Raw genomic sequence first — 18,216 nt, 5'->3', positions numbered from 1 at the left:
GTAATGCAGGTCAACAATCTTTTTCGAATGATATAACAAAACCCGCCAAAAATGGCTAGTTAAAGAGTCGAAATTTGTCTGAAAAAAAATCACCTCGAGCACAGATATTCCGCTACTTTCGATACGAAAGTCGGAACAATAATAATCTGTGTTAATATCCTTAGCATTAGCTGTACTTAATCGCTGGTTATTGATCAAAATGAACGCTTTCAAAATGAACACATTTTATCGCAACAATATTTGCGGCTTAGATTGAAAAAAAAAGATAGTTCATACTATAACACAAGCATTGCTTGTGTTAACAAGATTCACGTATAATCAGACACGTTTTATTCAGCCATCACAGGCTTTTCAATGCTTGAAAAATAGTTCAGTTTTGACTTGCAAATGGACTAACCAGATTTGGCGAAATTACTGGACACCGATCTGAACTGTGGAATGGACTTGACCAGCATAGTCTGGTGGTGCGACTTGACCTCACAGCACGACTCTGGATAATCAACTGTATCCTCTTCCAGTTTCTTCTTCAGTTTAATTGAGCTCTCGAATGCCTTCACTAGACTAGTCAGTGTCTCGTTGCACGAGACTGGAATGTTGAGTCGTCTTCCCTCGCGAACTAGAAATCCGTTGAGGTAGTCGATTTCAGTTTGCACGCATCTATAAGCAGAAAGTTGGTGATTATTAGTTATAGACACGGGTGGGAAATCGATAATCGCATATCCGATATGTCGAAATAAAGCTTTTAAGTATCGTGATAGTCTATCGACTGGAAACTTGATATTTTACGATATTTAATTTACGATGCATAACAATTGTTTACAATATTTAACGATTTTTTACGATATTTTAGAGAATATCTAAGCCGAAATAAAAAATAAATTGTTAAACCTTGCGCTCGATAGCCCTTAACCATTGCGCCTTATGTCAGCTAAAACATGGCATTAATTTTTCTGTCATTCAATTAATATATAGGATAGGATATAGGATTCCGATAATCGCGATTATCGGATAATCTATCGAGGAGTTCAATGTATCGCGATAATCTATCGACACCAAAACATCTATCGTCGATACGATACTTCACACCCCTGGTTATAGACGTTTTAGCAGTGGCGATTACTTAAATATAAACATTCTAGTAAACAGCAAAAACGTCAGGTGAACATACTTATTCGAAAGAAACTTAAGTAAAATTTAACTTGAACAGTTGAGTTTCTCAGAGAAATTTCATTTTCAATGACGCCAATCAAAAATTCAGGCCAAAATTTACCGCAATCCGGAAGTTGCATTGTCTGATTATATAAATGTCTGTTTCTATGTGAACCTATTTATAAAGTAAACTATTTATAAAGTAGGTTACTTTAACCTAAACAACACGATTCATTGAAGCATCACTTTATAAATTCATTATTTTTACCTGTTCAGATCTGACAACATTGACGAAGTGTTCAGCTTTGTTTTATTCGCCACATCAAACACCACTTTCAAAACCTCATCTACATTATCAAGTGGAAAGGAGAAGCCATTTCTCGCCTTCACCACCGCCATAAACTCCTGCGCCAGTTTCGTAGATATGTCTTGTATGTCTGGGCTGCCAATGAGGTCGCCATTTTTCACCCCCAAAACTGCAGTCAGCGGGTTGATAGTGGAGTTTACAGCTAGCTTCATCCACTGTGATTCCATCAATTTTCCGGGATTATCGGCGATGACTGTTTCGAACCCAGCTGGAAAAAAATCAAGAATCCGGTTATCATTCCACAAAAAAGCGTCAGCAGTCAAATAACTTGATTCAACACAGGCGAATCTTCGCTTCACAGACACTAGCGAGAACACAACAAAAAGCAGCTTTATAAAGTGCAATAAAAAAGTAGAAACAAGCCTCGAATTAGCAAAAACTCGGCTACGCCTGAGTATCGTATCTGCGATCGTAAGATTTTGAGTCATGCACACAAACCACTCAGCCACGGTAGCTTCATAGTAACTAGAAGATTAAGTAGTCAAAAATAAGACAGAACAGATGCTATGCAATTTCCAATGCTACAGTGAAATTACCAAATAAGTGAACACTTTTATTTGCGAGTTAGCTTAGAAAAAAGAAGGTTCTTCCTAAAACACTATGCTGACGCCAGTTTAATTATACGCTCATCTAGGACAAAAAAACTTATTTTGTTTGCTTGCTTATCTAGGACAAAAAAAGAACAATAAATCTTCGTGGTAAAACTTTAATTTGTTTTTGGAAAAACCTTATACTTTCGAACTTCAAAGAAAAAACTATGGCCTTAAAAATCTTCGAATTTCAAGAACAATTGATGCTTGACACCTTTTTGATAAACGTAATCCAATTTGAGAAAAATGAATCAAAGGTAAATTTTGATTCCTCTGGAAAATCTAAAAATCAAAACCCACTTTCGAAAAAGGAAGTAGTTTTTAGCCTTCAGCTCTACCCACTGCAGTGCCTTCCTAGGTGAGGTGAAAGTTCATCCATTTTACCGTAGTTATTACCACCATGAGGAGGCGGATGGCATTGGCAAACCACCGACCGCGACCCAAGACGTATTCGAACGATCGACCATTGTGTTCGGAGACGCGCGTCGTACTCACTCGGCCACGGCCGCTCACTGCTAGAACTAAATTCGTCCACGTTTTTTCGCGCCATTGCCGCTTTGATAATTGGAGAGCAAAATTTGCCTTTCTTTAAGCAAATGAATTGGAATTCAACTTAAACCGAAATCAAAAGTCAAACCCCGCAAAAGATCAAACTTCATGAAAGTTGGAAAAGAGTCAATGAACGCAACTAAACAAAAAAAACGGCCCTTTTCAAACATCAAAACAAAACACACGGCCGTAAAGCTCTTTAAACTTTAAGAGCAGTTTATGGTTGGCACTATTTTGAAAACATTAACTCGTTTAGAGAAAATTATATCGAGTTAAATGTTTTATTATGCTGGATACTCGATCCATTTTCAACGCTGTGAGTTGAATTTTTGAAAGATGCGTACATAACATGTCAATAATTATTTCAGGATAGTGAAAAAGAGCCACCAGGCAAAAAAAACGCCCGGATCTAAAACCTATGCCAGATCTTACCCAGAAAAATTACTTTTCCAATCCTGTGATAATAAATATGACTGACACATATGACTGCATAAAGTCATGATTACCTTTATTCAGAATCTCTGATACGAGTCTAGTTGCAGATGATGGCACGAAGTTCTGCGCTTTGCTGCTGCCTATGATTGTGGATCCCAGTCCAGTGTGGAATACAGCACCTGGTCCCTCTAACAACGCCCCATGTGATATGGTTCCCTCAATAATGGTTGCCATATCTCCTATTTCCTCCTAAAATACAAGTACCTATAGTTTACAGTGGCTACCCGCTTTTAAGTGTCAAAAATTTGGGCGCAAAAAGTTCAATTGCTGATGCGGATATAGCTTTACGCTGAGGGGCTGGTTTATTACAAAATTATATCTGCGTTTTTCGTCCGACCAAAGTGTCTTTCCAAGCACATATGAAACAGTTAAAAATCAATACCTTGCCGAAAATATTCTACAGAGCTAGCTATTTAGCCAAGCAAATACGGCCAAAAAGCGATTATAAAGCCCTGAAGTAGTAAGTTTTCCCAGTAAAAGCGCTATAGCCAGAGAGAATGGATTGAAGATTAGTACCCTTATTCTTTCTGCATGTCCCATTCCGTTTTGCAGTGTGACCACAAGGGAACCAGGTCCGATGATAGTGGCAGCAGTCCTGGCCGCACTCCTCGTGCTGTGACCTTTGGTCAGGATGAACACTACGTCTGCACTCACATATTCGTCTCCCCCTTCTATTTCTCTTTTTGGAGGATTGAAGAGGGTGTGGAATGGAGAAGTTACACGCAGCACTCCTTCTAGAAAGTTCTTATTGATATTATTACGCTCCAGCATCATAAACAACTCGCCCCTTTCGACATGTGCAGGCTCTTGTCAGTTATTGCGAAACCTCTAAGGTCCACAACATAAAACCATTTTGAAAGCAAAGCCTACCCCAGACAGTTCAATTCCAAAAAACTCAAGCTGCACTTCGCAAACAAGCGAGAAAACGGCAAAAAAGCTCTTAAAAAGCATTAACGAAGTGATATAAAGAAAAACAACAGGTAAACATAATCATGTAGAAAAAACTTTGCCGGAATTAAACCTCCGACCTGCCGATAAGGAGTTTCACAATCTGACAATGCTTGAAAATAAATTAAGGGTCCGGGTAAAGCTGTAAAAATTGTCTAATAAATGTACAGATGCGAAAAGTATAGCGTAACTTTTCAAAATGCGTCGAAATGTCAAAAATTGGACATTCACCAAGCCAATAGCTGTTTGCTTGTCCTAAGTTCGGAGAAAACACTTTAGAGGGGAAGATCAAGTAAACGTCGCAATCCATCTGATTTCCTAATATCACTATTAGCACCGTCGCTTTTGAGTAATTAAATGAAGTCTAAGAAATGGATGAATACTTCAACAAAATCTTTAGTTTAAAGAGGATAACTTACAAAAATTAGGAGAATTTGTTTATACAGGTGATACCATTAGATTTTGTTCTTTGATTGAATAATAAATTTCAGATTTTGCACCGTAGTTCGAGAAAACCAAAAAATTTGAGCATATGGACTTTAAAATTTAATATTGCTTTTCTAATTTAATTAGGGCAGAAACTCCAAGCACCTGTTCCTTTGCTTGAATCCTTCGATTGAACATTTTCAGATTTGGCAGGATAGTCTTCGAGAAAATCAAGCTTCCGAAAAAAGGTCAACTTAGACAAAATTAGACAACTTTAATGGCTACAACTTTTTCTACTAAATTAGATTGTATCTGCTTATGCAGGGAGGATTCCAAATAGCGGTTCTTATGATTGGACAGATCCAATTGGGCGGTCCAATATTTGGCAGAAAAGTTTTCGACAATTAAAAAATTTCCGACCCGTTCAAAATTTTAAACACGGACATTTTCTGAGGCCATAACGCTTTGTCAGCTAAAACAAAAGCGTATCAGCTTATGCAGGGGGATCCAGATCCCATATGTTCCTTCTTCTTTTGATTGAACTCGTCGCCTCAGATGATACTGGGTGATTGCTGGAAAAACTTCAAAAAAGGTATCAAAAATTCCACTACAGTAAATTTAGAAAACCGTCGAAAGCCGAAGAGGAGACTAGCAGAATATGCGGCACACAGGGAATTTTCATCACAAAGGGCGTTTGGTTTTTCCACCACTTTTGTGAAAACAAATAAGCCGCCAAAGTTGCACAAATAATTGCGACTTGGGTTAGAAAAAAAGTTGAATCGTAGTATACTACGCTTCGTTTGTGCAATAACTACTTTTTAGCATGCTCAAACAATATAAGCTTTGATTCTCAACCACTAGTAGCCGTTTTAGCTAAGAAATTTTCAATTTTACCATCCAGATTTTCGTTTTGTCGAGCAGTAGAACTTTCAGGAAAACCATCAAGTCAATAAAAAATTCCGATCAGAAATCTACTTTCAAAAAAAGATTATAACGTTTTTGGTGACCTTTACTGTTCGATAGTGGAGTTTGCATTCCTTTTAACAAAGAAAATGAACTAACTTAAAAAGAAATCACAAAGGAAACCGGATAAAAATCAAATTTGAGCCTCTTAATTAAAGGTAACATGAAAACAGACTGTGAGTTCATGACAGACAAGCATGCACTTTGGGTCCTAAATCAATGTAAGAAAATACTATTGAGAAAACGTTTCACGTTTAAGTTGATCATACTTCAGATGTCCCATTATGTATCTATTGCTGAAAAATAACAAAACGTACCAGCCGGCTCTTCCTTGGGGAAAGACTTTGCAGCGGACGCTTTGATCAGTTCGCCTTCCACAATCCCATCATTGACAAGGGCTTTAATCAGCAGTCCTGTAAGGAAAAAAAGGCCATCAATGCAAGTAACACACTAACTGAACAACGTTTTATGAGATGCGAAACAAATTATTGAAAACTCCAGAATTTCAAGATAAAAATTAGTTTCAGACATCGTTGACTTCCATCGTTATAGTTCACTAACACTCCATCTCACAATGATGAAATAATTTATGGATCTCTGCTGAACTCTTTCGGATCTTTTCTTAGTATAGTCTTAGATCTTTTCTTTGTATAGTCACCATTCAATGGAAAACTTACCATTTTGGTCTTTTTGACATCTACCAAAAAAACAGCCTCCGCTAAATTTTTGAGCTATACCCGCAGTCACACTTGAAATGAACTAACTCGAGGATTACCAACCTGATTGGCTGATTGTTTTGACGTGTTCTTCCCAAGATGATATCAACGTCACATCATAACCTCCATGTTTAACCAACTTTCCCGCAACCAGAGAACCCATAGCACCGGCTCCAATTACCGATATCTTCAAATTCTTCTTCCGTTGTGCACTCACAATTGAGTTGCCGACACAAATACCATTACTGCCGTTTACGGGGTTTTCTGAAGTAGTTCTTGTCGAGTTGGATTCGTCTTCTGGTGACTCTTGTTCACCTTCTGTCTTTAGCAGGTACTTTTTAAACTGCATCTGGGAAATCGCAAATGAATTGTGTTTCATCGGAAAGGCTCCCAGGGTTACCTATCAACAGAAGCTGCTTTCAAAATATATAATAATTGTAGTTCCTGCGAATCGCAGAGGAGCTATCAGTAGGCCTTAACAGTCCTGTCGAGGATAGTCCATTTGTATTATCTCCCCACATTCCAGACAGTGCAATAAGTTCGAACAGATGCCAAGTGGTCATAGGAAAGCCAATAATTGATAGAAGTTTTAGACCAAGTCCCCTATTTTTGGATCAATTTTGAGTGTACAGTGTTTTAGCTATTTGTTCGTGGAACCCAAAACAGCAAAGAAGATCAAAGAAAAGTAGCGATGTTGCGGATTCCGCGACAAATCTGCTTTCGGCCTGTTGCGGAATCCGCTTACAATTCACAAAATGCACTTTGGCCTCGTAATGGCAAATTGGCAAGCAAAACATTCAACGAATAGAAAAAGTATTTTCACGATTTCGACTGGGTTTCAAAAAATCAAAATCAATTAATAAAAAAATTTGATCTTGAGCTATGCGAATCAACAAGCAAGTAAATTGTCCCATGAAATAACTAATTTTCGTACAACGCCTTGCAAAAACATTGGATAATCAGCTTATTATTCAGATACTCAATATTCTCATCACCTCATCTCTGTATGACTCGACTGCCGCCTCCAGCTGTCGACCCACGAGAGCGAATCTTTTGGAGAACTTGGGCACAAAGCGGTGGAACATGCCTGCAATATCGTGGAACACCTGTACCTGTCCAGAACATCCAGGACCAGCCCCGATTCCTGCAACAATAAAAAAATCCCTGAGTTAATGAAAAATCTCAAAGCGTTGAGGGCAATTTAAAGTCCCAGGTAGTTTGCTTGTAATAAATCCGAGTCCAACAAGACAAGATTGCATCGGATGACTTATCAACTTACTTAGAAGCTGCGTCAAAAAAAAGACAAAATAACTTAAAATTATTGGAGCCAATTTATCAATCCAGTGCTGTATCCATCACAAAACGAATTACGGGTATAGTATTGGGTCTATTAACACACCCGCCCCTGATGAATATTCCACTCCTATAATGGACTAATCAAATGGTTAAACATAGAATATGCTGAAAATTGTATACCGAATCCCTCTAATGCAATAGGGGTGGGGGATTGTTAAAGAGATCCGTGTTTCTCACCAATAGTAGGAACATCCAAACTCTGCGTGATGTGTGTGGCAACCTTGTGAGGGATGGCCTCCAAAACTACAGAGAAGCAGCCCGAATCAGCCAAGTGAGTCGCGTTCTCGTAGATGTCGTAGGCCGCTTCTGCTGAGTTACCCTGCAACTTCATTCCTGCGAAAAAGTTCAAAGGTTTAGTGACGAAGTTCCGAGTGCGAACTGCCAATCACTGCGAGAGCATACTTTACAAGTAATCCAGTATGACATTGGGCTTATTGAAACATAGCCAAGAGATAATTTTAAAAATGTCGATGCACTCAAGGTAACCGCAAAAAAATGATTTGGCATTTCTTGAACAATTTTAGATTTCGAAACATATCACATTGAAGCTCTTCGAAGTTCAAGAATCTTTTTCCAATTAACTATTTTTCATGCAAAATTTTTACGCCCCAGCTACACTTTTCTTATTAGAGAGAGTTTTATTTATCTTCCATTTATCAAATTAATCTAAATTAAAAAGAAACTAAAATCCAAACAGCAAAAAACTCCAAAAAAAGACGGGTCTTTTCGGTTATACCCCCCTAAATTATAAATGAAACTGAAAATTTTTTTAAAAAATTGGACTGATTTTACTTACAGGGGCAGGGCTGATATCTCGAAAGTTTTATCAAGCTAGAAAATTGCAAAAAGAAGGATTTAAACAATTGAAAGCGGATTTGGCATTTTAAGAAAAATAACTAGCGTGTAACGCACTTCCGGTGCTTCGATTTTTTGATCCGCATCCTTTGAGTGTACTCTGTCAGCACCCAATTATAGGGTTGGTATGTAAAATTTTGTAAAGTTTTTTTTTTTAATTCAAAATTTGGAAAAACATTTCTCAATTTTTCTATCTATTTTTTTAAATTTTAAAATTACATAAAAATCCGACTCGGAAACTAAAAGCAAATGGACGGTCGCATTTGGACGCAAGATTTGTCACTCTAGAGACTACTCTCACAATACCCAACTACAGGATTGGGAATTTCAAACTCTGAAACTTCCCATTTAAATTTTCTAAAATTTTTTTTGAAAAACTATATACGTCATATCTCAATAACTACAAAAATTTGAGCAGTCATATTTGTAGGCAAGACTCGCGACCACTCAGAATACTTTGGCAGCCCCGAGCTAAAGAGTTGGAATTTCAAATTTCGGAAAATTTTTCAAATTCAAGTTTTCCGATTTTGTTTTTTGAAAAAATCACAAAAAAGTCATGTCTCAAAATCTACAAAAATTTGTGCAGTCATATTTGGAAGCGAAATTTGTACCCCTTGAGAAAGCCCTAACAGATCCTCATTATGGAGACAGAAACTTCAAATTTTGTGAAATTTTTCATATATAAGTTCTTTCAACAATTTTTAAAAAACATAACAAACGTCACATCTCGAAAAGTAAGAGCAATTGAGCAGTCGCATATGGACGCAAAATTTGCAACTTGGAACCTCTGAGGGTACCCTCAAAGTACCGAACTACAACGCTGGGAATTTGAAATCTTTTGAAATTATCTAATTTTCCGAAAAATGAAAAAGAAATAATAAAAACGTCATATCTCGAAAACTACAAAGATTTGAGCAGTCATTTTTGAAGGCAAGATTCGCAACCCCTGAGATTACTCTGACAGCCCTCAACTACAGAGTTGGGAACTTCAAATTTTGAAGTTTTTTTTAAATTCGAGCTTTCTGAAAATTAACGGATTTGGGCATTCACATTTGGATGCCAATTTCGCAAGCATTCCTGACAGCATCCCACTATTGTGTAGCTTATTTGCAACTCGGTGGAATAAACACTAAATTCAAATTGGAAAATTAAAAAAAATCTTAATCATTGCAATACACGATATAGCTTGAGCGTGAAAAAATTCTTTCATTAAACATGCAAAATAATAGGTTGATAAAGCTTAAACGTGGCGAGATGGTGAAGCCCGCATTTAAATATATAGTAGATTTTGTTCTCTTCACAGTTAAATGATGAAAATTAAATTTTTATGACAAAAAAGGGACACAGTTACTAGAAAACTCAGTATATTATTATAGGAATGGCAAAAACGAAGCATTTTCACATAATTTAGCCTGAAACTGACTTTTTATCATTTTTTGATCAAAAAACGGTGAAAAAAAGCAAGCAAAAATATACTAAGTCAATTTGAGGCTAAATTAGGGGAAAATGCTTCATTTTTACCAGTCCCATAATAATATACTAAATTTCATACTGAATAATATATCAAAAGAAACCTCTTACACATCCAAACAAAAATTTAGAACGGCGAATTCTCTAAAGCGTGAATCTGTATAAGAGAATATATTTTTTCTTGGCTAGCCAAAAAAAATCATTTTTACTATATAAAACTCAAAACCTTTGCTTAAAACTAATATTTAAACAATTTTTGGAGACTTAAAACTTTGCTGGGCTGTGTGAGAGGCTTCTTCTGATATTTTCTCATCAGGAAACGTGATAGTTTCCGCGTAATTTTTGAGTAACTAGAAAAAACGCAAAAATGACCCATTTTGGGGGTAAAATTTTGCTTCTGAATAGAATCTCGCAAAATAAATTTATAATTCAGGTGAAAATCTAAACAACTTTTGCTCTCTTCACTTTTTGTTCAACCTCAACCCAATTTGAGGTAAACGCGTTTGAATTCAAAATTATTCAACCTCGGTTCATGGTGGGCTTCAAACCAACGGCCTTTCGACTGGGAGGCTGAGACGCTAGCCACTTCCCCATCGCTACTACTCAACGTTTCTATTAAATTACCTCCCATTGACGCAGCAGTCTGAGGGGTGAGACCCACATGGCCCATGACAGGTATTCCCGCCCTCAGAACAGCTCTGAGCATGGGCTCAATCCTCCTTCCTCCCTCCATCTTCACAGCATCAACTAACCCTTCAGACACCAGACGGGCCGCATTCTTAACTGCGTCCTATAAAAAAACATAACCTATGATCGGAACCCTCTGTGCAATTTGCAAAGCAACCGTTTATTCTCGTTTTTTTTTGAAGAAGAATTTATTTATCCAAAATCATGTAGAAACAAACAACAATCATCTATTTATTTTCAACTAGTTACAAACAATTGATATCGAACCAATCAATTCAGTACATGAAATTGGAAAGGAAAGACTAAAGACGCATTGCACTCCTACTTGAGGTCTACCTTGTTTATATTAGAAATTGTTTATATTTGAAAAAATAATAATAATGAAAAAAAAAACTCAAATTTATTTGAAGCGGTTTTTTAAAAAATCTTTGGAGAGTTAGCACAATTCGGTAGCATTCACTCAGGTCAGGCTGTTATCGATAATATTATACGATGTCTCAATAACCTCAATAATTAATGGATAAACAAAAAGGAGAAAACAAAAAATCGAATTTATCCATTTTTTAAAACTGAATAATAATTATGAATGTGACCTTAGGCGTAAGGTATGCTGAGAATGGCATGTCTCCCACAATGAAGGGGGTGAATCTTCGGTGAGTGGTGACATTGGTGACTGCTTTGCAGTGTCTAATCATGTCCTCAATAGTGACTCCATTCGTACCTGTAGATGGCAGTACGCCGCCATACAGTTTTTCCCCACACGTTTATACATTTTCATACTATTTCTTAACTTTTTGTGCCAAACCAAGTCTATACTTGGCCAAAATTATGAACAATGCAAAACAAATCAATTTTTTTAGTATCGTTTAATTTTTCCTCTTCCGTTTTAGGGTCTTTGGGGCTAAATTATCGACCCTCAATTTGCCATTGGCACATAGCATGTAGTTGAAACGGTTCGTCGATTCTCAAACCCATAATTCATACAGATGAGCCGAAGTTAATTTAAAGACATTCACAATTTTAAAATACTGAGTTTGGTAGTTGCTTCTTTAATCGCTTTGTTTTACCCAAAAAAAAACTTTGCTTTGTTTTCTCTTTTCTAGTTTCTATTTAAATTTCCGTCAAAAAAAATCTCCCAGCCTTGAAATCGAATTCTTTTTATTGGTGCACAGTAACGCTTTAAAATTGATGAAGGAAAAGGATTTCACAAGTCGCTTTATAACAAGATTTAAAATCTGCTTCCATTAAAATTCGGTCGTGATCAAAATATGAAAATAAAATTAGAGATATTGTGGTAAAATGTCTTTAAGAACAATTCATTAAAATCAATTCAGTCTTATTTTTTTGGGTTCATATACAAAACAGTACAATGCAAAACAGTCCAAAAAATCATGAAACGAACAAAAAAACAGTCCGATACAAAACATTCCGGTTTAAGGTCACGGGTTTAGGGTCGCTTCGTGGCGATAACCGGCTCTAATTGGAAAGCTCGCGACACGTTGGCGCGACTGCGGCGGTCACTATTTTATGTTTTTGTTCCGACTTTCGAAGAAAGTGCGGCATATTTAAGCTTGGGATGGTGTTTTTTATTTAGACAATTTTCGACTTTTGAACTAAGCATCATTTTTCAAAACCTACCGGCTTTTAAAAACCATTATCACTTCGGACTGTTTTGAATCGGAGTTTTGTAGGGATGTTTTTTCCGGACTGTTTTGTCACTCGGGGCTGTTTTTTCCGCACCGTTTTGTATTGGAATCTTTTGTATGGGACTGTTTTGAACAGACTCGATTATTTGATAGCCATTAATTACTTAATTGCACCAAAACAAACCCAGAATACCCCCAATAGTTTTTATTGCGTATTATTCGGAATTTATGAAATTGCTTTCTAGACCGACTATTTTTTACAGATTAGCTTTTAATTTAATCGCTTAGCAATGATAATCTTGATTAAAACTCATTTTAGATGAAAACTTTATTTCTATTTCTTATGCCTCTATTGCAACAAGGGCGATTAGCCACTAGATCGAGATCCTTAATCAATGCCAGCTTATTAGTCGTTGGACTAGTTTTTGTTTTGTCAAATCTTTATATGGTAACTGCTCCTAATTGCTTAGGCAGCAGATACCCTGTTTGTCTGTACGTTTTTGAGTGGGGGAAAACTGTGCCTCATAGTTAGGCTAGGCTAGGCCTTGAACATCCAGTGGTGGAATGTTCTAGGAGAATGTTCTAGAAGGAAGGATATCTAGACTAGACCTGGGTCTCCATAGACTACCATGCCCACACTGTCTCCCACCAGAATCATGTCCACTTCAGCCATATGCGCACACCTGCAACACAACAGCGCACGCAAGATATCTAATTAGTTTGCGTCAAGGCTAAGAATTTACCAAGAAGAACAGGTCTTTTTACTGCTAAAGATATCACCTAATTTTTCAGCACTTATTTTTGTCTTAACGCTTCTTCATGCGCTAATATTCGCTATTACACTAATTCTAAGATCAGTGCGTTACAAAAACAAAATGCTAAATTTGAAAGCAGAAAAATTGTGTGAAACCTGCTATTATCAGTAGCGAATTTAGGGTTTTTATCGGCCAAATCTATCAAGAAGCATTCAAAAGCGGCAGTTTGACAAATTTTCTCAAAAAAACTGCGTTTGCTCACACTATAGTGACAAAATACAATGTTTGTTGGTTGATTGATTTCAAAAACAGCCCACATCAAATTTAAAAATTCGGCTCTGGTGGTCATATTGAGATAAAGAGTCTAGGGTAAATATCCCATATGGCCAACATCCGCTATGTCAAACATCAGAAACTTAAAATATTTATGTAAAAAGAAGACGCAAGAAATTCAACAGAGGCAAAGCTGTACTTCGCTAACACTTGCGAGAACACGACGAAAAAGCAGCTCTACAAAAAAATCCGAAAAAGTAGAAATATGCCTCGAATTAACAAACACTAGCCAAAATAAAGCAGAGAACAGATGGTATGAAATTTCCAATGCTACGGATCATGATTATACCGTTCTGATCTGGACAAAACAAACGAAGTTTGAAATTTTAATGCGTTTTTCTCAAATTGTGTTAAGATTTCTTAGAATTTATCCAGATATAATCTGATGCATTTTTTTTGAAATTCTTAACCAAAAATTTACCCCAAAAATGGGTCATTTTGGCTGTTTTAATTAGTTAAGAATAACGCTCAACAGAAGCCTCATATACAATCTATCAAAATTTAATAAAAAAACTTCAAAAAATTGCATAGAATTTTGAAATTTGTTGTAAAGCAAAAAATTTCTTTTTTTTATTGTAAAAATGACTTTTTTTCGCTATCAACGAAGAATATACTCTCTTATACAGATTTTGGAAGTTTTACCAACCTAAAACTTTGTTGAGCTGTATAAAAACTTCTTTTGTAATTTTTGAGCTGTATAAAACTTCTGTATTAGTAATTTTGAACAACTTTCTCATCAATTAACTCGGTAGTTTCAGCGTAATTCTTGATTAAAAAAAGTCAACATGACCCATTTTTTGGGAAAAATTTTGGCTGCGAATTTTGAACAATAAATTGCATCATTTTAATTCTAATGAAATTCTAAGAAAATTTTGTTTTCTTCATTTTTTGTCTACGCTCTGGAGCTAGCTTGTGTAAAAAAAAGTTTAATTATCGGATTCCAATTTAGCCGACTCTCGGTTTAAGGTCGCCGGTACGCGCTCTTCGACGCTTTGCGGCGAAAACCGGCTCTAATTTTCAACACAGAGACGCAGCTGCGCTTCGCAAAACAGCGAAAACACGGCAAAAGCAGCTCTATAAAGTTCAATAAGAAAAAGTAGAAATAAGCCTCGAATTAGTAAAAATTCAGCTACCTCTCGGATTCGAGCCTACGACCTCCTGCGATCTAAAAATTTCACGCTTTAACCACTACAGCATCTTTTAAGCGCACGATAAAGATCGGATTTTTACCCTGCTTTTTGAAAATGTTGGATGTTGGCCCTAGTTAAGCTGTTTTTCGGATGTTTGCAATACTTTTTGATTTTTCGGATATTTGACATATCGATGAAACTTAATTCGATTTCAGCCACAAACCTCGAAGTAACAATATCATAAGCTGTTATCATAACAATAGGAGTTTTGCTTCTGTATTTAGCGTCAATATCTCGAATCGTCACTTTCTTGGGGACAACTTCGCTTCCTTTGCTTCCTCCTGTTTTACCGCTTGCCTCGCCATAAAACGACCTCTCGTTCTTTCTCTTAATAGTAGAGGCTGATAATTTTAGTCCAGGTGAGATTCTTGATCCGGATGCATACAATCGTGTACTGTTTTTGGCCACATTTTTCGGAAATTTCGTTGAAATTCTGCGAGCAAGCATCTTGAGTTTCGAACTTGCCTCAAGAATGGACAACCAGAAACAGATCTGAATTTTCACAAAATGAGTTTTAATTTGATATTAGAAGTGACCACAAACTAGAATAATGCAAACAACAGTGATTTCATTTAGACAAGCAAACCGCAAAATAGACCATCTACGTCAAATTAAACAAAAGTCCAAAGGACCATCAATCAAAAACAAAAATTTAATCGATGAAACTATTGTGTATATTTAAAACAGCCAGGGGCAGATCTAGAGTTGTCTCAAGAGGTGGGCAAGTTTTTTTTTCAAAAAATTTGTCTACCTTTTTTTAGGTCAACCAAATTGATTTTCCGAGCTCTCCTAAAGCACAAAATTGGCCAAATTTTCTGCACCGCAGGCAAAATTTTGAAGAACAAAATTTTGTAAATATTGGATTGCGCTTCCCCCTCAAAGCCTTGCGCCTCTAGAAAATTTTTAGGGTCCGCCAAAAATGGATATATGAAAATAGTACATAGGGGGACCCTTTGGGTCGGCAGGAGGTCGAATCCCTAGATCCCATAAATCCGCCCTTAAATACATCTAATAATCGATGCAGCTGTTCAGTATAAACACATAGCCAAGATTAGATCTATGTGAAAAAACCAGTAGATGGAAATTTGAAGAAGATAAAACTTAACGATTCTGCTGTCTATAAAACAGCTGCGGTTTGTTCCCCGTTGCATTGCCCTGACTGATAGCAAAATATAATAATACAGAAACGACAGCAAAAGATCTGCAGCTTTATATTACTGTGGTAATCCTATGCTATGGGTGTTAGTTAATGATAAAACAGAAGAGTAATAAATTGTAATTTAACTCTTTGTGAAACTTGGTTTTTGTTTAGAGATCATGTTTATCTTTTCATATCTCTTTCAGATAGCAACGTCCAAATGACTGTTGCGTTCGGCCTGCATGGATGGCCTTGAACAATAATAACAATACATAACAGAATATTAATACCACTTATTCTCCAAGGTTACTGTGGCAACAGTACTACACAGTACCACATTCCCCTGAAGACAACAAAATTTTATATAATACCTTATAAAATTTTATAATCAATATATGAGTTTGTATCTCAGTTTACTAAGTTGTTTAGTGTTTGACTCAGTATCCTTTGTTTTTCTTTACTTCCGCTTTGTTTCTAGCAGCATTCCACGACCGGAATCGTCCAACGATGCAGCCCCAAATTTTCGTTTGAATAGGTGTCTTTCTAGTAGGTTGAACGTGTTGTTTTCCGGCGTTCTTTCTTTGTTGTTGAGATTTAAATTCGCTAATCTCGTTCTGTAGGCCTCTAGTGCTGCCAAATTTATCTCCGTGACGTCGTCCTCACAACTAATAAGTTTGACCGAATGGGATACTGGGCTACCATATCTCTTTGGCCCCTGGTTCTTCGTTTGTCTGTTACTCCTCCTAACTGTCGTTTCCTCCTCTTCTTTGTCCGACTCGTCAGAAAACCCAGGTGGGGGACTAGTATCGACTGGTCCTGCTTGTTGAGTTAGTAATTTTTCCGCTTCTTTTTGTCCCCCTCTGGTCAAGACCTGATTTGTGAGTGCCTCCCATTCTTTAGATGTCATGTTCTTATTCTGGAATGTGTCCAGAATTTCTTTTTCTTCGGTTTGTCGGGTAATGAGTTTACTCACTGATGCTTCCTTAGGAGCAGACGACTCAATGTAGACTTCTTCATTGCTTGTATCCCGCTTTTTAGATTCTTTTGTTGCTGTTTTGGCAGCTTTTGGTTTCCTCGGTTCTTGCGTTGTGGACTTGCTCTGATAGCTTCTCGGGTTATGTACGAACGGTCCCGCTCGATTTGGCTTATTTTTTTCCCTCCTAGGTTAATGCCCCCGCCCGTCTTAGTATCTTTCGACGTTACTATGCTAAGCGAATTTTGAAACTTGTCCACCAACCAACTGTCTTCTATTTCCTGGTCTCTTGGCCCCTGATCTTTTACGTCATGTTCTTCGGCCGACTCACTGTCACCGTCTTCATCCTGTGTTACTGTCTCTTGTTGTTTACTTCTTGGTTCTTCCCCTGTTGGGCTTCTCTTTTTCTCCGAACCTTCTATTCTGGGCTGTACAGGCAGTTTTGATCTCGCTATGTCGCTCTTCCGATAAACTGCACCAGCAGCCGTTTTTACTGTCGAAGGTGTCTCCGATACAACTTTCCCTTTTAGAGGTATTGTTAGGGCTTTTCCACTTTTTTTCTGTTCGTGTTTGCGAAGGAAGTTACCCGAAAAATTGTCAGTCACTGTATGCTGTTTATCCTCGCTCCCCTGAATATAGTAGTTCTTTTCTCAGTTCGGGATTTATCGCGCATTGGCCTCTAGTAGCTGCTTCAGTTCCTTTGCTCTGGCCCTTTCTTTAGCTGCCGTAGTATTACGCAAAAATAGTGGGCTGACGTCCCGACTATTTTGGCCTTTTCGGATGATTTTACAAATTTGTCTCTCGATTGATCAATGCGTCTCTTCAACTGCTAAGCTGTTAACGCCGATCTTTCCAAATGTTCTTTATCTAAACGATCAGAATCATTAAGAAATTTATCTCTTACAATTTTAAATTCCGTTTTTGGCAATCGACCGAAATGCGCCTCAAATGGTGACAATTTGATCGTTTTCTGTTTGTTCCATCTTAAATCCCTAATTATTGTGCTCAGACACAGCTTAATCGACTGTACATTTTCCTCGAGAAGCATTACACCCAATCTTCGTTTAATAGTTTGTATTGTGCGTTCGACCAAGCCACATCCTCGATGATCACCGACTGGACAGAATTTTTGAGAAATATTATTTTCTGTGCAAAATTTTTTCATTGCTTTTCCTTTAAATCCTGAAAACTGATCCGTTTTGATCGATTCTGGTATCCCATGTGTGTCAATTCTGGTATCCCATGTGTTCTCCAAGGTTACTGTGGCAACAGTACTACACAGTACCACAATTACTAACACAAAAAAAAACAAAAGAATTTTTTCGCAGAGGCCAGACAAAGAGTCTCTCAAAATTTACTGCTTGTCTCGAATGAAGTTCATTTGATAAAAAACACGTCTAGCAATTTAAAGCATAAAACAGGCATTGAAACAACATTCATGAATCGGTAACTGTGTCACCAAAACTTGAGTAGACGCCCAATAATCCAAAAAAAATATCAGAAAATTTTGGATTACAAAAAAACTTCGAAAATCGAAGTTGAAGTTTTTATGATTCTAATACACCTTGCGCACACACGAGATAAATATTACCACAGCCCTTCAAAAGAAC

The 18,216-nt window shown here is 37.0% G+C and overlaps 1 protein-coding gene across 2 annotated transcripts in view; it reads right to left on the bottom strand.

Annotated features, from left to right (window-relative positions):
- Positions 1-18,216, bottom strand: part of LOC134848530 (uncharacterized) — a 47,219-nt gene that overhangs the window by 3,969 nt on the left and 25,034 nt on the right. Inside the window, exons 2-13 of one of the 2 annotated variants that reach the window (XM_063866029.1) lie at positions 14,659-14,987; positions 12,827-12,900; positions 11,165-11,292; positions 10,509-10,674; positions 7,737-7,892; positions 7,199-7,347; positions 6,267-6,603; positions 5,805-5,900; positions 3,667-3,884; positions 3,162-3,339; positions 1,418-1,724; positions 398-657 (exon numbers count right to left, since the gene is read on the bottom strand). In XM_063866029.1, the coding sequence (XP_063722099.1) occupies positions 398-657; positions 1,418-1,724; positions 3,162-3,339; positions 3,667-3,884; positions 5,805-5,900; positions 6,267-6,603; positions 7,199-7,347; positions 7,737-7,892; positions 10,509-10,674; positions 11,165-11,292; positions 12,827-12,900; positions 14,659-14,942 (2,353 nt within the window). In that variant the 5' untranslated portion in view covers positions 14,943-14,987. Of the gene's footprint in view, positions 1-397; positions 658-1,417; positions 1,725-3,161; positions 3,340-3,666; positions 3,885-5,804; positions 5,901-6,266; positions 6,604-7,198; positions 7,348-7,736; positions 7,893-10,508; positions 10,675-11,164; positions 11,293-12,738; positions 12,901-14,658; positions 14,988-18,216 lie in introns of those variants that run through there. The other variant, XM_063866030.1, reaches the window with a different exon arrangement.

The sequence above is a fragment of the Symsagittifera roscoffensis genome, chromosome 6 (genome assembly GCF_963678635.1).
Source record: "Symsagittifera roscoffensis chromosome 6, txSymRosc1.1, whole genome shotgun sequence".
Lineage (NCBI taxonomy): Eukaryota > Metazoa > Xenacoelomorpha > Acoela > Convolutidae > Symsagittifera > Symsagittifera roscoffensis.
This window is presented reverse-complemented; position numbering and strand designations above follow the sequence as displayed.